At 44.3% G+C, this 26,928-nt stretch overlaps 1 protein-coding gene across 4 annotated transcripts in view; it reads left to right on the top strand.

Annotated features, from left to right (window-relative positions):
- The window catches only part of MRTFB (myocardin related transcription factor B), a 201,696-nt gene extending 175,430 nt beyond the window's left edge, over window positions 1-26,266 (top strand). For 2 of the 4 annotated variants that reach the window (XM_082857707.1, XM_082857708.1), the window contains 8 exons: window positions 389-639; window positions 5,409-5,541; window positions 6,331-7,317; window positions 8,745-8,882; window positions 11,482-11,640; window positions 11,905-12,039; window positions 18,385-18,445; window positions 20,577-26,266. In XM_082857707.1, coding sequence (XP_082713833.1) covers window positions 389-639; window positions 5,409-5,541; window positions 6,331-7,317; window positions 8,745-8,882; window positions 11,482-11,640; window positions 11,905-12,039; window positions 18,385-18,445; window positions 20,577-21,112 — 2,400 coding nt within the window. In that variant the 3' untranslated portion in view covers window positions 21,113-26,266. Of the gene's footprint in view, window positions 1-388; window positions 640-5,408; window positions 5,542-6,330; window positions 7,318-8,744; window positions 8,883-11,481; window positions 11,641-11,904; window positions 12,386-18,384; window positions 18,446-20,576 lie in introns of those variants that run through there. The other 2 variants (XM_082857706.1, XM_082857705.1) reach the window with 1 other exon arrangement.
- Window positions 26,267-26,928: the final 662 nt, after the last annotated feature.

Raw genomic sequence — 26,928 nt, 5'->3', positions numbered from 1 at the left:
GTATACTTAATCTTTTCCCTATTGTATATTTAGTGTGAGACCTGTTTTTCACTAGGAGATAGTATATGTAAGTACTCGGCAATATCTACACAGGAGACCCAAAGTAAATGTTTGTTGAACTTGAATAGATAATGCTGAGCTGAGCATCTTGCCCTTAGTCTAAGGGACCAGTGCATCAGGAGAAGTAAGTCCTTAGGAGCAAGATTTTTGCTCACAGGGAGTACTCGGATGTTCTCACAGCTCTTAAAATGTATTTAGTATATTGCTCTCCAGAGCAGCGACACCGATTTCCAAGGTGCGTTGCGTTTTCTTTTCAAATCAGTTAGGCACACAGTACAATGGATTGCATTCTCTTAGAATTTTCTTACTGTCTTTTTCTCGAAAATAGCAAAGCCATCCCAAGAATCCAAATGACAAGCACCGCAGCAAAAAGTGCAAGGACCCGAAGCCCCGGGTGAAGAAGCTGAAGTACCACCAGTACATCCCGCCCGATCAGAAGGGGGAGAAGAGCGAGCCGCCCATGGACTCCAACTACGCCCGGCTGCTCCAGCAGCAGCAGCTCTTCCTGCAGCTGCAGATCCTCAGCCAGCAGCAGCAGCAGCACTACAACTACCAGACCATCCTGCCTGCGCCACTCAAGTACGGGCTGGGGTCGAGGCCGGCTCCTTAAAGCGGGGTGGACTGTGGTTGTTGATGAGGGACCATTAGTTGCTAAAGGTTGGATGTTGTGATTTACTTGTGCTCAGTGATTCTTTTCATTTTATTACCATCAAAGCTCACACAGTGTCTGAAGTCAGCACAGCGAGAATAGCCTCCCTTCCAGTCCATTTTTTGTCCTCCAGAACAGGTTCTGAACCTTTCCAGTTAGAAATGACTTTTCACAATTATTCATCCAGGAAAGATCTGCCGGTTCTTTACCTGAATAGTATTAGATGCTATGAGAAAAGCATAAAAAGTGTAAACCTGGTGGGCTTCCCTGGTGGCACAGTGGTTGAGAGTCCGCCTGCCGATGCAGTGGACACGGGTTCGTGTCCCGGTCCAGGAGGATCCCACATGCTGCGGAGTGGCCGGGCCCGTGAGCCATGGCTGCTGAGCCTGCGCGTCCGGAGCCTGTGCTCCGCAACGGGAGAGGCCACAACAGTGAGAGGCCCGCGTACCACAAAAAAAAAAAAAAAAAGTGTGAACCTGGTATAAACAGTTTAAAAAAGGACGGAGGAGCATAAAAGCTGGAGGCTGCAGTGGTCAGGGAAAGCTTTATGAAAAAGGCGGGATATTTACATGGGAAAGGGCCTGAACCTTGGGAAGGAGCCTTCCAAGCAGAGAGGAATGATCTGAGTGCAAGTATAGAGCAAACAATGCCTATTTATTACATGGTGAGGAAAAAAGGCCTGAATAAAGAATGTGGTTAGTTTTTAAGAAAAGTGGAAGACAGATTTGAGTAGAGCCAATGTCTAGAGGAACATGAAGTTGGGACGACTTTAATCTTGATACAGTGGATGTTTCAGAGGGCCACAGTGGCATGGTAAAATCAAAATGCATGAAAGAACAGTTTGACACCAGTATTGGAGGGGAGTCTGGACATAGGAAAACCAGTTAGAAACTCTGCGATAAAGTACATGCAAGAAGTTGAAAGGGCACTGATAATGGGAAGGCAGGAACAGGTGACAGATGTTTCAAAAGACAGTAAAAGGTCTTGGTGAGCGATAACTGTGAAGAAGGAACACGTTTCCAAAGTTTGAGCCCAATCAGGAGGGACAGAAGGGAGTAAGTTCTGACGATTTCTGAGACTGAATTCATAGCAGGACATGCACAGCTAATTTTAATTATGTACTAGAGGAAATCTCTAGATAACAAATCCTCAGTACACTTTTCTGGGAAACAGATAAAAATGCAAGGACTCTGTCCTTCATTTCATTCACTTTTCAAGAAAAAGGAATATTTACAGTCAACTCGAGAAAAGCAACTTTAGAAAAAGATCCAAAATCTCATGACAGGGGAAAATGATACTCTGTGATCCGTGCACTCAGCTTATGATTACATGATCTATAGAAGCTTTACTTCTGTTTTCCACACGTAGGCTGAGCACTCCTCCATGGAGAGCCCCTATTTTCTAGGAGTAGAAAAGGATTAAGACTTACTAAAAAGCTTCTCTTCAAGAAATATCTCCTCATACGCTAATAATTATCAATTCACTTTTTCCTTGTAAGATACAAATATCTTGAGGAAGATTAGACCTATTAGTCATTCAGGCCTTCCTGTGAAGTACTTAAATCGAAAACACCAGGGCACAGAGATGAAGGAAGAAAGAATTTTTGTAGCATGTTATTATTTTAAGAGCAAGCAGGCCTGAGAGAGCTGTTGACATTGGAAGGGACCCAGGGAAGGCCAGAGAACTGGACGAGTATCAGAGACAAACCACCGCTGCTCTACAGCTTCATCCAGGACCCGGGGAGGCGGCCCCCACCATCACCACCACTGGGCACCAGTGAGGGTAATGGCAACGGTGGCTCCCGTGTAGGTGCCACTCTGGGTGCCTGAGCATGTGCTCAGCATCCTCCTCACAGTGACCCTCAGAGGAGTTGATGTTATTCCTGACCCCGTTCCCAGATGAGGAAAATTAACTGCAAATCCCATAAAAGGTGGTGTCTGTCCATGAAATAGTCTTTTCTGTAATGCAAGAAATTGTATGGGGCCAACTTTGTAGATGGGAAGAAAACATCTGGTGTGAGGTACCCGAACTCTGAAGTTCTTTGTGTTTCCGTGAAGGCTTCAGTCCCCCTCTCCTCCTCAAACATTCCTGCCACTGAAGTAACCAAGCCTCCTGCCCCAGGACGGCATCATCCAAAAAGATCCAAGAACTAGGAGGAAGAAGGAGGCCTCATTTTTGTGTCTTATTGCACCAGCCAAAGAGGGAATGCCAGTTTTGTTTAATTTCCAGGTCCTAAAAATGGAGATGTTATTTTCTAACACATTGTTTCTTTTTACCGAAATTCCATACAAGAAACTGAATGCGGCAGTTCTCTAGTGCCCGCAGCCGTGGAATTTTACTGATAACACAGCCCTTTGGTATCTTGGAAGAAGCAAGAGCCTGAAGACATGGGGCCTTAGTCCCAGAGTGGCCACACGCTGACGGAAAGGAAGGGTCCTGGAGGGTCTCTGGACCTCGGGATCCTCAGCTGCACAGTGATCACATTCATCAGGCATCCATCCCCCTTTCTTCCCTCTGGTTGATTTGGGAAAAAAAATAGACCAACTTATTTCAGTTATTTTAAAAGTTGAATTCAGCACTGTACTGTTAACCATAGTAACAAGTAGAGTATTGTAGAACCTCAACCAAAAAGACAGCATGAATAGAATAATTGATTGAAATCACGCATTCTCAAGGAGAGCCTACCATTCGCAAAGGAGCAAAAGTTCCTTGGAGGGAATTTTACACTTTTTATTTAATAAAGAATAGACCTACATACATAGTATGTGGACAAAAGCGCAGTACATCTACGGTATTAAAATTTCATAGGGAGAGCGATTAGGGAAAAAATGTCTAAAAAGACTTCTCGGGGGGACAGTAATGAATATAAGGCTGAGAAACAATGATTAAAATAAAGTGTTTTTGTAATTCTAAAATAAGATTTAAACGTTGAATTTTTAGAAAGAATAGTGATACATTTTCAGATATTTGTCATTTCCTCCAAACTTCAAGAAACTTCATTTCGAATACTTCAAGTATTTAATTTCAGCAAAATCCAGTCAGGTTTAAAAAGACTCAAATGTATGTCAAGAATTAGCTGTTGACAAGGCCAGAACTGGCTTCAAACACAGGCTTCCTAAAACCCATCTGAGAAAGCTCACCCAGCCGTGGGCCTCGCCCCATAGGCACCATGACCTACATCCCTATTTCAGAACATGGAATTCAGGGTCTCTTTGGCTGCAGTACCAAAGCTCACACTGACAGTAAAGCCCGAGGCGGCACTGGAATTGGCTGTACGGTATCAACCACCACGTGCACCTTTCTTTAATGAATATCAACCAGCCAGAAAAGGAAATGCCATTGTTGCCAGGAGTATTACAGTCGGAAGGGGTCGGGAGGACCTGGCTTTGACATGGAAAGGAGTTTCGGGAAATGAGTGCAACAGATTCACCAATATTTTTTAAATAAGCTCTTAAAAATGTAGTGTATGGTAGAGAAGTCCATAAATCATAAGTGAAAATGGATGCCAGAGCAAGCATACTCCTGTAACCACCTAAATCAAGAGACGGAGCCCGGTCCGTTCCATGACCACTACCTCGCATCCCCCCTGTAACCACCTAAATCAAGAGACGGAGCCCGGTCCGTTCCATGACCACTACCTCGCATCCCCCCTGTAACCACCTAAATCAAGAGACGGAGCCCTGTCCGTTCCATGACCACTACCTCGCATCCCCCGGCAGCGACTGTCCTGACTCCTATCCCATAGGTCAGTTCCACTCAACACTATGTTTGTGAGATGCATCTTTCCTGATGCAGACAGCAGCAGTTAATTTTTATTGTTGTCTATTCTGTAATTCATACCTAATGAGGTTAAGCACTTGTTCACATATTTATCGACCATTTGGATATACTTTCTTGTGATATGCGTGTTCACGATTTTCCCAATTTCCCATTGGGCTTTTCTTTTTCTTACTAATTTGCAAGACTTCTGTGTGTATTCTAGATGAGGCTTTTGTCAGAAATACGTATTACAAGATCTTCTCCCGGGGCTTGACTTTTCACCCTCTGAAAGATATCCTTTTTAGTGAGTACTTTTTGTGTCCTGTCTAAGAAATCTTTGCTTATCAAAGGCTATGAAGATATTATCCTAAGTTTTCTTCTCAAAGTTTGCTTTCCAATTCACATTTAGGTTTTGGGATGGTGTGAGGGTAGGGGTTGATCAGAAGCCCTGTTCTGCTCTGTGTGAATATCCAGTTTAGCCTAATTAGCATTTATGAGAAGAACCACCACACTGCAGTGTCGCCTTTGTGATGACTTGAGGGTCCTTGTACTTGGGGGTCTGTTTCTGGATTCTCTAATCTCTCCCATTTGTCTATTGTTCTGTCCTTGCATCAACATCACCATAAATATTGATATCTGGTGGTATGATGCTTCCAGCTTTGCTTTTTTACTTCAAAGCTGTCATGGCCGTTCTTGGTCCTTTGCATTTCCATATAAAGCTTTGAATCACCTTCTAAATTTCTACCAAGCAAGCAAACAACACACAAAACCTGCAGGGATTTTGACTGGGGTCTAATTTGACTGACGTCTCTACCATATTGAGTCTGCCAATCCATGACCAGGTGTTTTTCTCTTCGTAAGTTAACAGATTGTTAGTAGGAGCAATGTCAATCCCAGAAATTATGTTATTAGAAACTCTAACTTTCTTTTTCTTTTGAAGGCCACTCAATGACAAGAATAACAACAGTGGGAATCCAGCTTTGAACAACACCACATCTAACACACCAAGACAGAATACATCTGCTCCTATGAGAAAGCCAGGGCCTCTGCCTTCTAGCTTGGATGACTTAAAGGTGATCATTGCAAGTGGGATTTCTTCACCCATAAGTACCACAAAAATGTAAATGATTTGCCAGATTTGCCTAGCAGGTGTAGGTAGTTCCTAATAGATATTCACCTTTACCACCAATAGGATAACCTTTATAGAGGTACCTTCTTTCTACATCCATTAAGTTTCCTTTAAAATGACCAGGAATAAATGTCCACTTATTGAGCAAATGCCATGTGCAAGCACCACACCACTCCTAACTCCAGAAGCAGATTTTTTTCTTCCCTATTCGTTGCCAAGTTTGGGAGAAGCAGGAAAATGTAACAGTTAAGAACATGATCTCCAGGGCCATCCTTCCTGGGCTCTACCCCCGCTCAGCCTTCTGTTATCTGCGGTAGCTTGCACTAGCGATGCACCCTCTCCCCATCTGTAAAATGGGAATCATAATACCTGGACCTCATGTGAAGATTAACTGAAAGAGTAAAGCACTTCTGGCAGTGTCTGGCACATGGTAATTACTCAATAAAGGTAACTGTTAGCATCATCATTTCTGGTAATAAATCTTTTGATATAGTAAAGGAATTACCCTCTAATAACCCTTGCTTTATCACTGGCCTTTCGAGTCCTTTAGGTCTACAGCTCTGTGTGTTTTTGCGTGTTAAAAAAAAAGTAAAAGGAACTGTCCCACTTTCATATATGTAGTAATACGGAGATGTCTGACAGATGTAGGCACCTTTTCCATCTCAAAAGTGCACTGAAGGTTTGTGAGAAGGTCATAATACGAAAAAAGAGATCTTATTTGTTTGTACTTCAGGTGTCGGAGCTGAAGACAGAACTGAAGTTAAGGGGTCTTCCGGTGTCAGGCACCAAACTGGACCTCATTGAACGCCTGAAACCCTACCAGGAAATGAACAGCAGCGGTGCTGCTACCGGTGGCATCGTGGCCCTGTCAACATCTGCCATCGTCCCCAGTAACCCAGAAGTTACCATGGCCCTGCCAGTGACAACACTGCAGAACTCGGTGACCAGCTCAGGCTCCACTTTCAAGGGAGAGCTGCCATCCGCTGGATCCAGCAGCACAGCCCACGTGGACAGCGTTAGCTCCCCGCTGCCCATCTCACCCGCACCCTCTGAACAGTCCAGTCTCAGCGCCGAGGACGCGAGCGTGGCGGACACGTTCACCGAGATCATGACCATGATGTCCCCGTCGCAGTTCCTGTGCTCGTCGCCTCTGCGAGCCACGAGTACAGAGGACAGCCTCAGCCCCACCAGCAGCACGCTGTCCACCCTGGAGCTCGACGCGGCCGAGAAGGACCGCAAGCTCCAGGAGAAGGAGAAGCAGATCGAAGAGCTGAAGCGGAAACTGGAACAAGAGCAGAAGCTCGTGGAAGTTCTGAAGATGCAGCTGGAGGTGGAGAAACGAGGGCAGCAGCAGCGGCCACTGGAGCCCCCGCCCAGCACCCCGGCCCCTCCAGTCCCCAAGTCAGACCAGGCTCGGGGCGGCACCGCTCCCGCCGCCAAGGACGAGGCCCTGGTCCCCGACGGCCCCAGCCTAGTGGCCGGCCAGACCCTCGTTGCCAAAAAGGCCATAGTGATCAAGCAAGAGGTCCCCGTGGCCCCGGCCGAGCCACCAAGCCTCGTCCCGCAGTTTTACGTGAGTTCCCAGGGCCAGCCGCCCGCCGGGGTGGCTCAGCCACAGGCTTTACTGACCACGCACACCACGCAGCTGCTGCTCCCCGTGTCCATCCAGGGCTCCGGTGTCACCTCAGTGCAGCTCCCAGTAGGCAGCCTCAAACTCCAGGTGTGAAGTGTGTCTTCTAACTCCTTTGCCTTACAGCTTGCATGGACCAGGAATTGCTTATGGAGATTCCAGAGCTGAGCTGCTTCCTAAGTGCAGCCAAGTCAGGCTTCACGGTTGCAGGAAACGTGTGCACGTGTTGGGGGTTATTCACAAACGCAAACAGCTAGCACTGTTTTTATATAGTGAAAACACACAAGGGGTGCTTTTCCCTTTCTGCTGCCTTTCACCCCTAGCACAGTATTATTCTGTGTAGACGTTTTAAAATACCGATGGCATTCTCATAACGATGACAGCTACTGTCCCGAGTGCTTTCTGTGTTCTAGGCACACAGCATCAGATACTTTAGATGGCATGCTTCATTTAATCCTCCCTTCTCCCAGAAGACCCAAGTGAGAAAGCCCCCTTCTAGAAAGGAAACCGAGGGCTTCAGAGGTTTAATAAGTTGTCCAAGGTCAGAGCTGGCACTCCAGCCGAGGCCTCGGACTGCAGGGCTCTTGCTCTCACGCCCACTCCTGTGCTCTGCCTCCTAAATGTAGTTCTTAAAAGCCACCACTGAGGTGAAGATGCCTAAACTAAGGAGAATGCGACCACAGATTCAGGAGTGAGGCTGGTGTTGAGAAACGATGAAACACTGGTGAGCATGAAGTTTACTTTTATGCCAGCATTGCCTGCAGCCGTTTCTGTGCAACTCGATTATGGAAGGTTTTTTTAAACAAAATGTGGGCCACGGTACACAGAAACCATTTGGAGTCCTGCTTCTCTACCCTGACCACCCAGAGAGGAGCAGTCTTGCACCCCCGGGGTTAGGAGGCCTGACCCAAGGGCCCTCGGCATGTTCTGAAGTCCTGACTCCCCTGTTTCATCTTTAGAGTGTCTGAAACTGAAAGTCTGCTCTGTGATACAGCTTTCCTAAACATTTGTTTTCCTGTCCAGCTCTTCCATTAGAGTTGATGTTCGAGGAACAGGAATTACGTTTTATTCTGGGCCTGTGAGCGCCCAGCCCGTGGCTGGCTCTCCCATAGGGAGCACATATTGCAGCTTAAAAGCAGGAATTTGCACAGTCAGGCCTCACAAATTTCCTTGCTGCTATTAAAATTATTATTATAACACCTGACCTACTTATTATGTGTAGAGCTGCTATAGGTTCTTTTGACTTCAGTCATCTATTTTCCCCAAATTTTCAAATGAAAATCTTAGCCACTTAGGAAACAGTAAGAGCATGGAAATAACCGGTCTGGTGTTTAACTCTCTGGTTTCAAACGAAGGTTCAAATTTATGTGCCAATGAATTGGAGTGTGTATCTATAAACATTTTATCTTATTTTTTTTTAGATGTGATCCCCAAGTGACCAGTTACTCCACATCTAAACTCTTCATTCTAACCTTGATTTTGACAATTCATTTGATTTTTTTTTTTTTCCCTCCTAGACTCCACCACAAACAGGCATCCAGGCTCAGACTCAGATAGCAACTGCCACCTTGTCCTCAGGCCTGGCCCAGCCTGCACCTCAGAAACAAGACACTTTCACGCCACATGTGCTCAGTCAACCTCAGCAAGTCAGAAAGGTTGGTGAATGCTAATAAGTGACAGACTGTTGCTGATTTTTGTACTATCATCCGCTGAACGTTCAACAAGCATCTTTATCGGAGCCTCCTCCGTGGGAAGCTCCTGTTTGTTCTTTTCTGTGATCCGTCTCCCACCGGGTTAGCTTTGGGTCAGATGCCATGTGGCTGCAGAAAGAGTTCTTTATTACTAAAAGCTAGCTCATCTTAACAGTTAAGCCCCTTTTCCAAGAAAAGTTTCAAAACTATTTTTTCAATCCTCATATATAGAATTTTCTAGGTTTTAAATTTTCTTTTCAAAGTAATCATTTTGTGGGGGGGAAGAAAAGTGCCCTGGGAAAAGGTATTTGAAGGTGAAAAAGACACTTGTTGAAATGTTATCTAGAGTGAGATCTTTACATATTTTTAAGAGTTTGCCCTCTCAGGGATTAAGAGCCAGGCGGCCTAGGTCTGGCTGGCATTCTGGCTCGCCACTTCCTCTGTGTTGTGCCTTATGCAGGATTCATGTACCGTCTGAGTGTCATTGTCCCCATCTTTAAAATGATGGTGCTGATCTAGGGCTCAGTGTCCTCTACAGGACTTCTACTAAGAGTTCTGCTGAAGAGCCCCAAAAGTCACCCAGACTCCCTCTTATCCAGTAGGTGGAGCTATGTGCCCATCTCCTCGCCAGAAAAATCTTAAGGCCTCAAAAGTAGATCTTACTGTTTTAGTCCTTGAGAATGATTAATCCCAGAGTTTTAATCTTCAGTGTAAAAGAACCCCGATAATGAGGTGTACCTGTAGATATGCCCCAGGCTGGCGTGAACGCTCTGGGCTAAGGCAAAAACAACTTGAACAGACAGAAATGGCCTCTTGGGACAGCGACAGTCATGTTAACACACATCCTCTCTTGGAATCTCCTCTGAGGAGTGCAGTGAGCAAGGAATTAGAGGTGGGCCCAAAAATAACAGTTTAGTAAGAAACTTAGTGAATATTCAAATGGTAAGACAGTTTTCTTTGAGGGAGGAGAGAGAAAAACAACATATAGATGGATAAATAAGAAGAATATAGTTATAGAACTTATCACCCAGAGAAGTTGTACTGTTTGGAGGGACACACACACACACACACACACACACACGCACACACACACTTTCATGCTTAAGGAATACTTATACACATTTACAGTAAAAATATATAGGTTAAGTTTTTCTCTTTCAGAATACTAGTAGTATAAAGTATATTAAAATTTTTATGAGCAAACCAGTTCTGTGAAATACAGTTACAAAGTCAACGTTATGGCCATACATTTGCAACAGGCCCTAAAACCTTTGGCTCTTGATGGGAGCTAAACAACGCACTTTGTAATTCCACAGGAAGAAGTTCTCACCTCTGCCTGACAAAGCAGAAAACAGCTTCTCGGAAGGGGGCAGATTTTAAATGAGGCCTTGCAAGGATTTGGAGAAATTTTCAGAAAAGTGGAAAATTGAGTGTGGCCACAGCACGTGTGGCCTTCCAGTTAGGATGGAAAAGGGGCCAGGTAGTGAGAAGGTTGACGTGCCAGCCAACGATGAGGATTTTACCCCAAAAAAGAAGAGCCAGTGAGTGTAGGAGGGACTCGATTGCCGCGCTGTGTGTGTGTGTGTGTGTGTGTGTGTGTGTGTGTGTGTGTGTGTGTGTGTGTGTGTGTGTGTGTGTGTGTGTGTGTGTGTGTAGACTGTCGTCATGGCAGAGGGCTGACAGGCAGGTAGGCGCAGGTAGACAGCAGTGGCAGTTTTCCAGTGATGGATAGTGAGGACCCGGATCAGGACAGCAGACCACAGGTACCGACCCAGGAGGTGTGTCTGAGACGTGTGAGCGCTGAGGGCTCCCTTTACCTAAGTTTCAAAAATAAATAAAGGCAAAACCAAGAATTATTTTTGCGCAGAGGCTGGGGGCAGTGGGAAGAAAGGGGAAAGTTTAATTTGGAACATATTAGCTTTGAGACGTCCCAAATGTGTGTTTGTAAATGTTACAAGTGTGGCTTTGGCGCCTGGGAGCAAGGCTGGAAGAGAGAGGTGGGCTTGGCGGCTATGAGCCAAAGAGCCCTGAGAGCAAATGAGGAGCATCATACTGAGCTTGCCCACAGCGCACTGTCCCCGCTGCTGTCCACGACAGAGACCACTGACGCTGGGGAATCGCGGCCTGTGGGCCACACCCAGCCCCGCCCGTGTCTGTAGGTGGAGCTGTCCTGAGCCACCCACGCTCACTCTCATCCGGGCTGCGTCGGGGCCGCAGGGCAGGGCAAGCAGTTACAGCAGCTGCTGCACAGCGCCCGGCCCTAGACTATATGCTCCGTGGCTTTCACAGAAAACATTTGCCAACCCCTGTTCTATTTTTTTCCTTTGGCTGCACTTGGGCTCTAGAGCGCAGGCTTCAGTAGTTGTGGCGCACGGGCTTAGTTGGCTCCACGGCATGTGGGATCTTCCCAGACCAGGGCTTGAACCCATGTCCCCTGTATTGGCAGGCAGATTCTTAACCACTGCACCACCAGGGAAGTCCCGAACCCCTGTTCTAAAATGTGGTTTTCTTTATTAGGAAGAGCAGAAGAACAAATTGATGGGCAACTATTTATTCATTACAGGTTTTCACAAACTCAGCATCCAATACAGTTCTTCCGTATCAGAGACCACCCGCTCCAGCGGTGCAGCAGCCCTTTATCAACAAGACGAACAGCAGCATCCTTCAACCCAGAAGCACGCCACTTCCGTCCCTGCAGAACGGCCCCAACCCTCCCAACAAGGTAACCCAGCCCACGGGGCAGCGGTGCCAGCACATACGGGGCGCAGGTTCAGCCCAGAGTCCCGGGCTTCAGGTCTGGACGGCCGAGTGTCGGCATTAACGGGGAAACAGCCGAAAGTCCCGGGATAGGACTTGTTCCGGGGCAGCTTAGCCGTCAGCACGGGGTGGGGGGTGGCCCGGCCCGCCGGCGCCTCAGCCTCACCCCCCAGGATCCCCGGGAGGCCAGCCTGCCACCGGGCTGACTCTCCTCCTTTGTCTGCCGCAGCCCGGCTCGCCCCCTCCGCCCCAGCAGTTTGCGGTCCAGCACTCTCTGTTTGGGAGCCCGGTCCCCAAGACGAAAGACCCTCCCCGCTACGAGGAAGCCATCAAGCAGACACGCAGTGCCCAGTCCCTTCCAGAGGTAAGGAGGCCGCAGCTCTGATGGGGTGGGTCCTCTTCAGCTTGAAGCCCCGGTCTAGGATGGACTTGCCTCAAGAGAGACAAGTTTCATGACTAGTAGCCTTGCTTGCCTTTTAAATGCTATTTAAAATCAAAACATCATTCACTTTGGAGACTCCCAGCAGTTTTCAGCAGCCATATAACCTGCAGTTCCTATTTACTCAGAATTTCCGTGTTTGTCTTTAACTAACTTCTCCTGGGGGCCAGAGGCGGGTTGTGTTAGGGATAGATGTGTGTATGTGTGACCAGGGCACGTATTTTATACAGGACCCTTTTCTAAAGCCACCATTTGTCAGGCCAGCATCAAACTGACCCTCTCCTGCCCAGATGGCCTTCCAGACTGCCCATCACCCTCTGCTCCAGCAGGCAGGCTCACGCAAGCAACTCTGCTCATATCTTGAGCAGATGCACTTCGGAAGGGACAGACTGAGGCCCTCCCGGCCCCGCCGTGTACTGATTCCCGCCTCGTAACCGTGCGTCCCTCTCCTCTGAGCCTGCCTTGTTGCTTTGATAAAATGGGAGGAGCCGCACCTATTCCAGAGATGGAAAAAGATAGATAGAGCTCCTGCTTGTAAAAGCACCTGGCCTCCGGCGGGCGCCGAGAAGGACAGTCTCATCAGACCTTACCCTGAACGCTCCTCCTGGGCTCGCTGCCTACTTAAAGCTTAAAACTCACCTCACTTTCAAGAAAGAACCTGAGGATGCAGGGAGTGAACCTGATGCCACTGCACGGGTGCTGACAGTGGAGGGAGAGGTGTGCTGATCAGAGGTAGACCACCTGCTCTCACAGCCACAGCAGATGCACCGGTAGAGTTGTGCTGCTTCCCTCGCTCCCACAGTCTCCATGCAACTCCCTGGGGCCTCCTCCTGCAGGGGGGTGTGCGGAGCCAAGGACTCAGCACTTCCTGCGCAAGCGGCAGCCATGGCCACCTTGACCTATGTGGTCGCCCCAGCGAGCAGCTGCAGACACTGCTCTATGGCGGCCAGAGTGCCTGGGGTGGCACACTCACACAGGGCATGCAGGGTGCCCGGGCAGACTGCCTCCTCGAGGAAGCAGACAGTTTCCACGTGCTTCTTCGCATCCACTTACTGCGGAAGGTGACTAACTGTAAAATGTTCCTTCAGTTCCAGACTCAGCCAGGGCCCCTATATGTGAGGAAAAGCCACATTTCAGAAACTAGGTTTAGATATTTGCAAAAAGAAGTGAAACAGATGGTGCTGGCCTAGGCTGTGCTCCCCTTGGTCCATCCAGAAGGAACATATCTTCAAGAAAATCCTTCCAAATCTGACTCTCACGTATAGGTTACTCTGTACCATTTCCTTCACCAGTGTGACGACAACAGAGAATCAATCATCCTCTCACCTTAACCTAAGAGAGCTGATTGGAATCCCTGCCCTTTGTCTGTCTCTGGTTCATGCATCTAGACTGAGGGAGTCAAGTTCTGTTCGGATGGGGAGCTAGCTGTGGTTCCTCTTTATATACCACTGAGCATCAAAGTCCAGGGATTCTGAGGTTTTTAAAATACATTTACTCGGACTTCCAATTCCACTACTGGCTAATAAGTAAGGCCCTACCAGTTCAGTCTTCGCACAGATAACAGCTCTAAAGTCTGGTTATAACACAAAAAGCAGTCCTGTGAAGTCATTGAAGAGTGACTAGAAAGAGCCATATTCTGATGAGGAGTCTGCACTGAGGGGAGGGGGTTAGAGGGCATGAGTTCCCTCTTCCTGCTTTTACTCTGGGGTCAAGCTAAGTGGTGAGGTTACTGATAGAAAGACCATAGCCTTTATGCCTTGGGAAACCAGAGGACTGGTTCTTTGCCTTCTGGGTTGCTCTCAGCTGAGAGAGGAGATGCCCAGATTCTGTCTGCCCACATCTCTGGCTGACCCCTAAGCAACATGGGTAGGGAGTAGAGTCATAGCAGATCAGCTAAAGACAAAAGATCTGACCTGAGATTGGAACTTCTGCCCAAGAAACATTTTGAGGTTCAAGTCCAACCCAAGTTAACCGCCTACTAAAACAAAAGAAACCGTTCATCTGAGAAAAATAACAGAATACAGTCTCCACGATTTGATATCCACGACAGCCGTTCATAAGTCGGCAATGTACAAAGAATCAGGAAAATGGGACCCTTTCTCAAGGGAAAAAGGCAACCAGCTAAGACCAACCCCCAGCTGATTTGAATGTTAGAATTTGCACACAAAATTTTAAAACAACGATTATATAACTATCAATAATGTAAAAGAAAATATACCTGTAATGAAGGAAAAGATAAAGAATGTAAGCAGATATAGAAATGCTTTTTTTTAATGAATGGAAATTCTAAAACTGAAAATTACAGTGTCTGAAATGAAAAAAATTATAGATCTTAGCAGAATGGAGATGGCAGAGGTAAAAAAGTGAACTTGAAGAAAGATCAATAGAATTTATCCAATCTGAATAACAGAGGGAAAAAAAAAGATTTTAACTCATTACTGACCGTGGGATTTTTGCAGAAATTAATGCCTGTGGCTGGCAGTTTTTATTTTGGCCGGCCAAAAATTAATTCTGTTATTTCACTACCACTTCGTGGGGTATTACATTCAGTATTTACACCTGACATACCTGTAAAGTCTTCTAATTTTCATGAAATGTTGTCTTCAATCCACTCTTCTGTAGAAGCAAAGGAGCATTCTCCAGCACCATGAGTTTCATTTTCACTTTCCATATCAGTATCCATCACTAAGGGTTTTTGCCTTTTTGTTGGTCTAACAGTCACATCATCTGAATCAGAACTATATTCTGAAGTACTATCAGAACTTCTGAGACACTAGTATATATGTCGCTCAGACAATCAGAGAAAGTATATGCATAAAATTCACTGAAAAACTCTTCACAGAAAATTTCGCGATGTGTCACTTTTGAAAATTTTACGTTTATAATAGACACAAGGTTGGAACAAAACCTAACAGAGGAAGAAATGTGAATGATAAGGACAATCATAAGTTGTATAATGAACGCTTGATCAATTTTAAGCTCTAACAACTTCGCACAGTGATATTAATTGTATCACTCTCTAAAAATGTATTAATACGTCTCCAGTCAATAATGTTCAAAAGACGTATTAATACATCTCTGGTCAATAATGTGTTAAAAAAGGTGAACAGAGCCTCAGAGACCTGTTATTTAACATCAAACAGTCTAACATGGGTATGACGGGAGTCCCAAGAGACAAGAGAAAGGAATGAGGCAGGTAAAATATTTTAAGAAATACTGGTCAAATTTTTTACAAATATGATGAAAGACAAGTTTACAGCTTTGAGATGCTCAATGAACACCAAATGGGATAAACAGAAGGCCTCATCATATCCCAGTCAAATTGCTGGAAGCCAAATTTAAAGACCAAATCTTGAAAGCATCAAGAGCAAAGCAGTACAATACACACAGGGTAACAACTACCGTTGACCCTTTAACAACCACCTTTGACCCTTGAACAACACGGTTTAAACTGCACAGGTCCATTATACACAGATTTGTTCCAATAAATACATAGTACAGTACTATACAATCTGTGGTTGGCTGGAACCATAGATATGGAGGGCCAACTATAAAGTTACACATGGGGCTTCCCTGGTGGCACAGTGGTTAAGAATCCTCCTGCCAATGCAGGGGACACAGGTTCGAGCCCTGGTCCAGGAAGATCCCATATGCCACGGAGCAACTAAGCCTGTGCGCCACAACTACTGAGCCTGCGCTCTAGAGCCCACGCACTGCAACTACTGAAGCCTGCGTACCGCAACTCCTGAAGCCCACGCACCTAGAACCCGTGCTCTGCAACAAGAGAAGCCACCGCAGTGAGAAGCCCGTGCACCACAACGAAGAGTAGCCCCCACTCGCCACGACTAGAGAAAGCCCACATGCAGCAACGAAGACCCAACACAGCCAAAAATAAATTTTAAAAATTAAAAGAAATAAATTAAAAAAAAATAAGTTATACGTAGATTTTCAACTGCTTGAGGGTGGTGGGCAGTGCCCCTAACCCTCATGTTGTTCAAGGGTCAACTATATTTGATTTATGGCTGACTTTCCATCAGAAACTATGGAAGCATGAAAAGAATGGAACAACAGCTTTAAAGTTCTTGTGGGGGGCTGGGGGTGGGGCCACTGTCAACCCACAATTCTATATCAAGTAAAAATATCCTTTAAGAATGAAAGTGAACTAGAAGAGAATTTCAGGTAAGGAGAAATTAAGAATTCATTACTAGAAAACCTGCATTATAAGAAATGACACTGTCTTGAGGGGCTTATAAAATATATAGCTATAATACTTAAAATAACTAATAAAGGGGCTTCCCTGGTGGCGCAGTGGTTGAGAGTCCGCCTGCCGATGCAGGGGACACGGGTTCGTGCCCCGGTCCGGGAGGATCCCACATGCCGTGGAGCAGCTGGGCCCGTGAGCCATGGCCACTGGGCCTGCGCGTCCGGAGCCTGTGCTCCGCAACGGGAGAGGCCACAACAGTGAGAGGCCTGCGTACCCCAAATAAAAAAAAAAAAAAAAAAGATACATCTGCAAATTCTTTGACATCCCTCCCTGGGCTGAACTTAGTGACTTGCTTCTGACATATAGAATTGGCAGAAGAGATGGTGTGTGGCTTCTGAAACTAGGTCATAAAAGCGACCCCGCTTGCGCTCTCTTGGACTGCTGGCTGTGGGGAGCATGCCGTGTGGACCGTCCAGCAGCGCTCTGCAGAGGCCCATGTGAAGAGGAACTGAGGCCTCCCATCAACCACCACCACCTTGTCAGTCATGAAGTGAGTCGCCTTTACAAGGACATTCTCCAGCCTTGAGATGGCTGTAGCCCAGCCAGCATCTTGACTACCACATCCTGTAAGACCCCACGCCAGAACTGTCCATCTAAACCATTCCTAAATTCCTGACCCTCAGAAACAGTGAGAGAAAATCACTGTTTAGTGTTTTAAGCCACTAAGTTTTTTTAGACTAATTTGTAATACAGCAATAGATAACTAGTATATGCATCTACAAGAGGCATACTTTAAATACAAAGACACAGGTTGAAAGTAAGTGACTGGAAAAAGATATACCATGCAAACAGTATGCATGAGAATTTCTGGAGTAAGCAGAAGATTGGAACAGACATTTCATCAAAGAAGATACACAGATGACAAGTAAGCACATGAAAAGATGCTCAACATCATTACTCATTAGGGAAATGCATATTAAAACCACAATGCAATACCACTACTCACCTGTTAGATGTCTAAAATTAAAATGACTGACCATACCAAGTGTTGACGAGAATGGAGAACAACTGGAAATATCCATTGCTGTGGAAATATAAAACAATATGATCACTTTGGAAAACAGCCATCTCTTAAGAAAGTTGAACATACACCTGCCCTATGATTGTGGCATCCCATTCCTGAATATTTACCCAAGAGAAGAGAAAGCGTTGTATCTATACAAAGACTTGTACACAAATGTTCACAGCAACTTTATTTGTAATAGCCAAAAAGTACCAACAATCCAAACAAACTGTGATATTTCCATACAATGGAATACTTCTCAGCAAGAAAAAGGAGTGAACTGTTCCTCAGCTGTACTCTACAGCATGGTTAAATCTCAAATTTATTATGTTGAATGCAAGAAGCCTCCTCTACCCTCCCCCTGCTAAAGAAAGTACATACTGTATGACTCCATTTATATAAAACTCTAGAAAACGTAAATTCATCGGTAATCAAGGAAAGCAGATCACTGGGTTGCCTGGGGATGAAAGGAGCATTGCAAAAGAGCATGAGGAAACTTTAGGGGAAACGGATGTGTTCATTATCTTGATTGTGTTGATAGTTTTGTCGATGTATACATGTGTCAAAACTTATCAAATTGTATACTTTTGTAGTTTTTTGTATGTCAGGTAACTCAATAAAGCTGAAAAAACATAGTATGAGCACCTTTATACATACCTTATGTTTTACAAAATGCAAATGAATAAAGACATTTTTAAAAGAAAGTGTCAGAGGCCTCTCAAAATGCAACCAGTGATAGAAAATAAGTGTATAAGTCGCCTGAGCTGGGTAAAAAAAAAATCTTAGATTTTTTACAATTTTTTCACCCCATTCTCACTCTGTCAACTTACCAGCTGTGACACATTGGGAAAATGGTGTAATGTCTCAGGTGACCTCAGCGTTTTCAAAATTATCAAATGATAGATTAGGCTAGTTGTTCTGTAAGGTCCGTAAGTGCTCCCAGTTGTCTAATGCTTCCAGGTTTGTACGAAAGAAAGCTAACGTATATTCTCCTTTGTTGTAGATTTCCAATGCACACAGTCAGCAGATGGACGACCTCTTTGACATTCTCATTAAAAGCGGAGGTGAGTCAAAGTCACATCAGACCCCATAGGGGTCTTATCACAGGTTTATGAAAGTTTTCCTCTAGAGCTCACAGCGTATCTGAGTAGTGAGAAACATATTCTTCTAATTCTACCTCAGTTTACTCTTTTAAATCTGTTAAATTTAGGTGATTAAAATGAAGGAAAAGCCATTGTTTCACTATAACACAGTAATTTAATAGACTTAGCAATAGATGTATGCCTGTTGATAGACTACCTCAAAATAGCTCAGGAGAACCAGATTTAAAGACTACATTGAAAAACTTCAAAATTACTCCACGTAAATGTTGTTGTGATGGGATAAAAATTCATTGTGCATTAGTTTCATAAAACCTAGTTACCTAGCTTGGGCTCTAGTAACTTTCTTAAAATTCAAAGGCAAGCACTTTCTACATATGATTGAAAATCTTAGATTTTTACAATTTGTCATCTTAAAAAGGGATAAGGGACATTAACCACAAAAAAAAAAAAAAATCAAGGATCTCTCTGCCTCAGCTTACATATCTTTAAAAATAAGTATAAAATCAGTATTTCAAAGCTTCAGATGCTATTTTGGAATATTTTTAAAGTATTCTCAAATTACCTTGGTGAAAGAGTTTTATTCAGGTTTTTAAAGTGATCAAAATTTCTCCATTCATAGCAGGTTCTATTTGATTTTGAGGTTAACGATTTTGTCGTAATGTTTGACAAACACAGAAAATTCTTCATATTTGACTATAGATCTACATGTGCAAATAGCATTTTCTTTTTAAACTCATGATGTATATCTAAACTATGGAAATTAAAGAAATAGATATACCATGGCCTGAATTTAAGGTTAAAAAAAATAATAAAATGCTTTTTGCCAAATCTGGCAAAAACACTTTTGGAAATGATTAAAAAGAATAATGTTTACAGCCTAAACTTGGAAATTAAAATATGATAAAGTCACAGTAACAAAATAACAATTGAGTTATTTTCTAAAAGGGATGATTTTTTATGGCAAAGTAGCCAATGAGTATATTATTTTATCTTATTGTATACTAATACCAGTAATAATGAGAACAGAAATTTAAATAGTTGATTGTAAAACTAATTATTTAGATTGCACTTCCAGCTTTCAGAACAATTCTAGAGGTGACAACAGGTAATGAAGAGCAGCATAACTGTCCTAAAACACAGGCAGTGCCCACAGTGTACAGTTCACATATAGCAATCAGGTTGTAAGTTCTTTCTCTCACTTATTTATGCATCCCAATCACTGAATTGTAAGAGCGATTATTAAATACGTTTCCTAGTGTATCTGCATATAAATGAAACCAAACACTCACAAGAAAGTGAAAAGGATATTTTATTCAAATATATGTAGCTAAGTGAACACTGGTATCTATAGCAGATGGTCCGTTAATTTGCTACTTGATCTGGCAAGGAATAACACGTAATTAATGCTTATTAAGACATTTACCAAATCCTCAAGATTTTATGTGAACTCAGAAAATGAGACAAAAGAAAAATAAGGTAATCCACCTCATCCTGGAAAAGATGTGTTAGCTTTAACTCAGAAATGACATGAGAACATTGTATCTTCTAAGGACTTTATATAGAATGTAAATGGCTAAATTCAGCACACAGTTCAACTATAATGATAAAAAAAGAATATAATTAGAGCTTTCATAATATTAAGGGTGTACTTCATGCCTGTACAAACTCAGGGTATCCACTTTGACATTCACTGTAAGGGTGGTGTGCCGCTGTAATAGCAGATTCAAGGTAGAGGGTAAGACAGGAGCCTGTCTTCCGCCTGGAATGACTGAGAATAAGAAAAGGATCAAATAATCTAAAACCATCGGTTCCCACCTGGTGGTAGAGACTGCTTTTAACGCTTACTCTTACTAAAAAGAATGGAAAGCATATCAGAATGTTATCAGCTTAAATGTTTTATCTATTTAACTAAAATATCCATCATCCTAAAGGTTATTATCCAGGACTGTACCTAACCAACAGCATCCTCTTCCTAACTCTGAGATGGACTGTGTATAAGTCATCACAAAAATACAAAATAATTGCCCTGGTAATTAATAAAAAACATTTAAATGGTACTAAATCATTATTAATTATTTCAATTATTTTGCAGAGATTTCCCTCCCTATAAAAGAAGAACCTTCTCCTATTTCCAAAATGAGACCAGTGACAGCCAGCATCACCACAATGCCAGTCAGCACAGTGGTGTCCCGGCCACCACCCCAAGTCCAGATGGCACCGCCCATATCCTTAGAACCTATGAGCAGTTTATCTGCCAGCTTAGAGAACCAACTAGAAGCTTTCTTGGATGGCACTTTGCCTTCAGCCACTGAAATTGCTCCACTGCAAAGCAGCAGCGAGGACAGGGAACCCTTCTCCCTGATAGAGGATCTCCAGAACGACCTGCTGAGTCACTCAGGCGTGCTGGACCACTCACACTCACCCATGGAAACTTCTGAGGCCCAGTTTGCTGCGAGTACTCCCTGCCTGTCCCTTGACCTTTCTGACTCGAACCTGGACAACATGGAGTGGTTAGACATTACCATGCCCGGCACGTCATCGGGACTCACTCCTCTCAGCGCCACTGCTCCGAGCATGTTCTCTGCCGACTTCCTAGACCCACAGGACCTACCACTGCCATGGGACTAACAGCACAGATTTCTCATCCCAGATTCCATGAGAGTCAAGAAGATGAAGATGATTGGAGAAGGTCAGTTTTTAGAGACAGATCCATAGTTGCATCATTGCAATTATAATATGTTGTCACAGAAAGAACGGAGGGATGGTCAGAGGCTGGAAACCAAGTTTGAAAACATTTCATTGCATCCAGCAGTGAATGTCTACGATTTAATATAGCACAGAGCCTTCTGAAAAAACACTACTCCAAGAAGACTTATCTGTTTCTCCAGACTTCAGTAAAGAATAAAAGGTACCTTTAGATAAAAACATGAAGCAGAGTAATGTGTGCAGGGCGGTGACACCAGGGCCTCTGGTCATCAGCTACATTTAAACTTCTGTGGTCACTTTGAGACCCTAAATAAAAGGCAAACGGCTCCACTCAAAACGAAGGGAGGTGAGAGACCACTGCACAGGGTATTTCCTAGCAATGGCCTGAGCCCAGCCCCAGATGCAGCAGGGGTCAAGGGCAGTGGTCAGCACCAGCCAGTTCAGTGACAGCTTCCCACTGAAGACTTTTTGGTTCCATTCAGAAACCAATGTAATTTTTGTGTGTGTTATAGTTTATTTTGTGATTTTTGGGAATCTTACTTTAGATCTCCAAATTTAAATTGAAATGGAAGATCTTCCACCATAACCAGACAGTGTCTACAAAAGACTGTCATAAACAACCCACTGTAAGAAGTCAGGTGTACTGATAACACTGAAAATTCTATCTGCAGCCCTCTGGGTTGATTAGGTTGATTTTAATGTGTATCTTAGACATCTGTACGTGTGCTCTGACATTGTGACGTGTACAGCCTACACTGGAGTAAGGCATTAGGTACCCAGTGGTCCTACTTCTTGTAATAACTCAAATATTTCTGGAGTACTTGAGCCACATGTATTTCCGTATTTAAAGAATTGCTGACTAACTTTCAGGTAACCAGACCCATCTCAAAGAACAAAGAAAAGGCTTTAGCATAAAATATATTTCTGAGCTGGTGAGTTGCAAAGAAGGCAAGGGAGAAGTCTGTCATCAACCTAGGACATTCCTACAACGGTTACAGGTGAGACAGTGTCACCAGGTTGGCCAGTGGACCCAGCCCTGGCCGTCCTCTTCTCTGTCGCTTATCCCTGGTTACTGTTTTACAGGCTTGTAACTGGATGTCATACCTGAGCTCTCACTATATCATCAAGCTGAAGATTGAAAAACTGGAGGTTTTATTAGTAGTTTTTTATATAGAAAAAAGATTTGTTGAGTAGTTTCATAATTTTCTAAAATGCCAACTATCACAGGATTTCCAAGATTATTTCAATCAAGCTAGTCATTTAAGTAAGTATATGATAAAATATAAATAACTGAAAAAAACCCCACCTGAAATCTACCCCAAAGTGTGGAGGTTTTTATTACATAACATCATTGTGCTCTCCACCTCACCTTGTATAAACCCTGCGTATGGTCAGGTTTTTTTCTCTGGGTTGTTAAATGGTGAAAGTTGCCTCTTGCAAGTCACTGTGGGAACCTGACCCACTACTTGGAAACAGTCTGTGAATCATTTCTGGGTTTGTGTTTTGCCTAAGAACTGATCTTACTGTATATTTTTATTTCAGTTTGTAAATTTTACTACATGTAAGAAAAGACCATTTTCCCAGTATTCAGTTGCCCACAGCCCTCGAGCCCTCAGTTGAAAGCCCTCCCAACTGGAAAGTGCTTCTGGATGATTCAGGCAGGGGCAGTCATGCACAGTGTGGTCTGCAGTAGGTACTTCGAGTGTTTAGCAGTTGGTAATCCAACATGTGGGAGCCAGTAACCGTTAACCACAGCGCCGCCATCTGACCAAGCCCAATGGGACAGTTAACGTCCTGGGCATGACGTGCATCTCGAGTCAGTTCCTTTCAGAGGCCCTGTGGCCAGGGGCAGGGCTACTGACCTGGAAATGTACTTTTCTTAGGGGAAGTCTGGGCCCTGGGTTTTTGTCTGGGGCTTATGTGGTCCACACTTAGACTCTAAGCATCATCTTCATTCAGATTTAAATGGCTTATTAAATTAGCACCAAATATCAGTGAGTCAGCAGGAGGCAACTGAACAGCTAGTGGTGCTGGTTCTTGTTGAGTTAACTTTCTGTTTCCATCATCCCGAGTTGTGTACATAGATTGTTCTCTAGCCCTCAGCTCCCCTTATTGCTTTTTTAAAATAGATTTGAAACATGCCACAGGAAGGTTGCTCTCCAAAAATACACACTGCATTACAAAGAATGCCATCTCATGAGCCTGGTCTCTCGACTACAACTTGCTGAAGTGCCCACTTCACATGTGTGTTCAGACCTTCACGTACCAGCATTTCCTTTAAAGGCAGGCAAGGGGCCTCTAGTACTGACTCTACCGGCCACCTACTCGCGGCATTCCACCCGGCCCTCCGTCCTGGCTTGAGCAGCCAGCTGGGCCTCTGTGACACCAGTGCTGCTCACCAGGGTCTCAGCTAATGTTCCAGGCTAGAGCAAGGACACAGACCGTGCGCAGCGTGTGACGTGACCAAAGGTGACATTCTGTGATCACAGCCGCTCTGCCCTCACTCAGTGAACGTGACGGTAAGCGCAATGGGAAAGGCGTGTGTTTACCAAAGAGGACGGTCTTGGGTTTGAGGTGAGCCTCACAGCCCTTTAAACAGAGGGCAGAAGCGCTGGTTGGATTTTCAAGTGTTCACGTGTGTGGTTTAGAAGTGGTGCTGTCGTGTACCATTCTGCAGAATAGCATACTGCCGAGCAGAAAACCAACTCCTAGAAACACGATCTCCTATCCAGTCTTATTTCCTAAATATTCCTGAAACACAGTAGTATCAAGCTTACCCTGCTAGTGTATATAGGTATCAGGTCTTGTCATGAAGGACGCGAGGAATAGAAAGTTACACCGAAGCTTCAGGCATATGTGGTCATCTTGTACGTTTCAGCAAAGCATGTACTAGGAAACCTCTTAGGACAGTGTGAGTGGTTCACGTTCTAGTGTTTTTCCTGAAATGTGCAATCTACTGTATAGTATCTGCCACATATTTGTACATAGATGTAGTCTGAATTCATGGAACGTCTTGCTCAGATGCTATTTGTTTGTTTTATATGAATATCTTTATGGCACAAAAAGAGAGCTTACTTAAAATTTCCTTTTTACAAACTGCACGGTTGTGTGAGCCACGGAAGTGCCGTTTCAGAATCGTGGCAAAGGCGGTGTGGTGTCGCCCCCCAAGCTGCCACCTGTAGAGGGCACCGCCACAAGCTGTGCAGCCGGTGGACCCGAGTGACGATGGATCAGGAGTGTTACCCATTTTGTCACCAAAGCTGACTCAGGCTTCCTCTACCCCAGATCAACCCCAGATCATTCCAGGCCACACAGCTTTCTCCAGAGTCCTTTCGCAGTTCCCAAGCTGAAACCAGCCACAACAGTGCCGGGACCGTCCCTTTACTGTCCACAAACAGCCTTTGGCCGGGTTTGCGCCACACCCTCGTGCTGTTTCTGGGGCCCATCTGGTGGCTCCTGCCATGAGCCAGGTGGAGGGTGGCAGCCAGGGGCTGTTTCAAGAACTTCCAAGAGACTAGCTGTCAGTGTCCACCAGCAGAGCCACCCGGGGCTCCACAGCAGGTTCACAAATAGCCCTCTGCGTGTCGCCATCCGTCACCACCACATCAGTCCTGACCACTGGCACCAGAGCAGGACACCAGGCAAAGTGTCCCCTGCCTGGAGGCCACAAAATTAGCCCACTCTCTCAAAGAACACTAACTGGAAGGTCGGGGTTATCAAAGGAACACAGCTCACAAGTGCAGAAGTGTGTATCTGGAGAGCATCCTAACTGCATTTCAGCGCATCTTTTAAGTGGTTTCAGTCAAAACTGGAAAATGACAATTAATATGTAGTCATTCTTCTTCCTGGTTCAAACCTTTGATAACTTGCTCATTCAGCCATGTTTCTGAGCTACGGTTTTACTTGTGAAGTGACTGCATGGCAATAAGCAGGTTTATGTTTGTCCCCATTCACCCTTTCTTGCAGTATTTGAGGAAATGCATCATTGCAAAGGGTTTCTGCCTGAAATCTCTGATTTGAGGCCTGTAATTCAAAAAGCTGCACATGTTTACAAAAGAGCTCTTCCCCTCCATGCAAACACGTTGCTCTGTGAATCATTGGAAAATGTCACGATTCTGTGACAAGAGGATGGCAATCTCGGATCTGCAAGGTGCTGTCTGGAATCAAATAAAACATGTCATTGGCGATCTCAACATAGCTGTCGTGTTCAACAGAGCTTTGTGCCAACTACTAAGACAAAGCTTTAACCAAGTTCATAGAATCACCGAGACTCATAACGATTACCTCTCCACATTATGCTGTAAGGAAACTTGCTGATTTAGGAGGAGGAGGAAGCATTTAGGAAAGGGTTTAGTTGCTACCAAAAGCACTTAACCTCGAATAACTAATAGTAATGCAAACTCGCTTCAATGGAACCAAAGGCATTGCCAAGTATTTGCCAAAAGGAGGCACTTTTTATTTAAAATTTGAGACTAATGAGATCTCAAAAATCAGTCCCAAAAAGGTATTATCCATTTAAGGTTATAATTTTCACAAAGATGTAGATATTTCTCTATTGTTTTCATGTAAAATAGTATAGATTTGTTTTGTTGGGTTAAGAATAATACGTATTTAGCAGTAATACAGAGTTTTTTCCTTTCTACCTACAAATTAGTTTTCTTCTCTTGCTTGCAATAGAAATACGATGTGATAGGTGTTTCTCTTCTTATTTTCATTGTCACATTATGTCTGAGCATCTCACTCTATGAAAAAAAGGAGAAAGATACCAATCTGCAGAGCCCTGCTTATCAAAGCACTAGTTTAATAAAAAACTATGGCAATCGGGGGTCCATTCATCTATTGCCTTTATGTTGTTTTTTTAAAAGAAAAACCATGATGCCTTTGTATTTGCTGTTTGCACCCCTGAAATCAATTCCATGTCATGTTTGAATGCCATACATTTTGCACATGTACTGTACATAGGTAATGCATACGGTATTTTTATATGTGTGCACATTTATCATCAGATCTTTTGTACATAGTGGCCGTATTGTAGCTGATCGGGAAATGTTTGATATCTCAGCAATTTTGCATTTTTGTGTCTCAAATAAAAACATTTTGATGTACTATGATTCTTACTACGCAGAGGAAAGACCACATGCTATGGGTCAGGAGAGCTGAGGGGGGCAGGTGGGGAGGAGACACTGCCTTCAGAGCAAGCCTTACAGCAGTCACCAGACACAACAAGCGGGCGTGCTGAGGCAGGTTTTGTGAATCACACATCCAGGGCACACATCCCCTCCCCCAGGTCCAGGATCGTGGGATACAAAATAGAAACAGGTACCGAGCTGAACTTGACCATGACAAGATTTGACACCAAAACCGTGTGCATTCTCCCACAATCATAAGGAAACCCCGAATGAGAGACGGCGAAGGCTGTGGTCCCCCGGGGGTCGGTGTGTACACACATGCCTGGGGAAAACGGGCTCTCGCTTTGACAGTAATAAATGAGCCACCAACAAGATTCCCAAAAGACCCGGGTAATTTTTCAGTGCAGCCACATTTCAGAAGCAACTATTTATATGAGGTGCTTTTATAGACCTAAAGAAATGGTCTTTAGAATTCAGTTTATTTTAGTAAGATGGCATTTGATTTTCAACCCAGAAGCCCATGGTTAAAATAGAGTTTTGATGACATAAAACATGGTTAAAATAGAGTTTTGATGACATAAAACAGTAATGGGTAAACCTGACTAACAG

The sequence above is a fragment of the Leucopleurus acutus genome, assembly GCF_964270905.1.
Source record: "Leucopleurus acutus genome assembly, chromosome: 16".
Classification (NCBI taxonomy): Eukaryota; Metazoa; Chordata; class Mammalia; order Artiodactyla; family Delphinidae; genus Leucopleurus; species Leucopleurus acutus.
The sequence above is the reverse complement of the archived record's forward strand: the minus strand, read 5'-3'. Positions and strand labels throughout refer to the sequence as shown.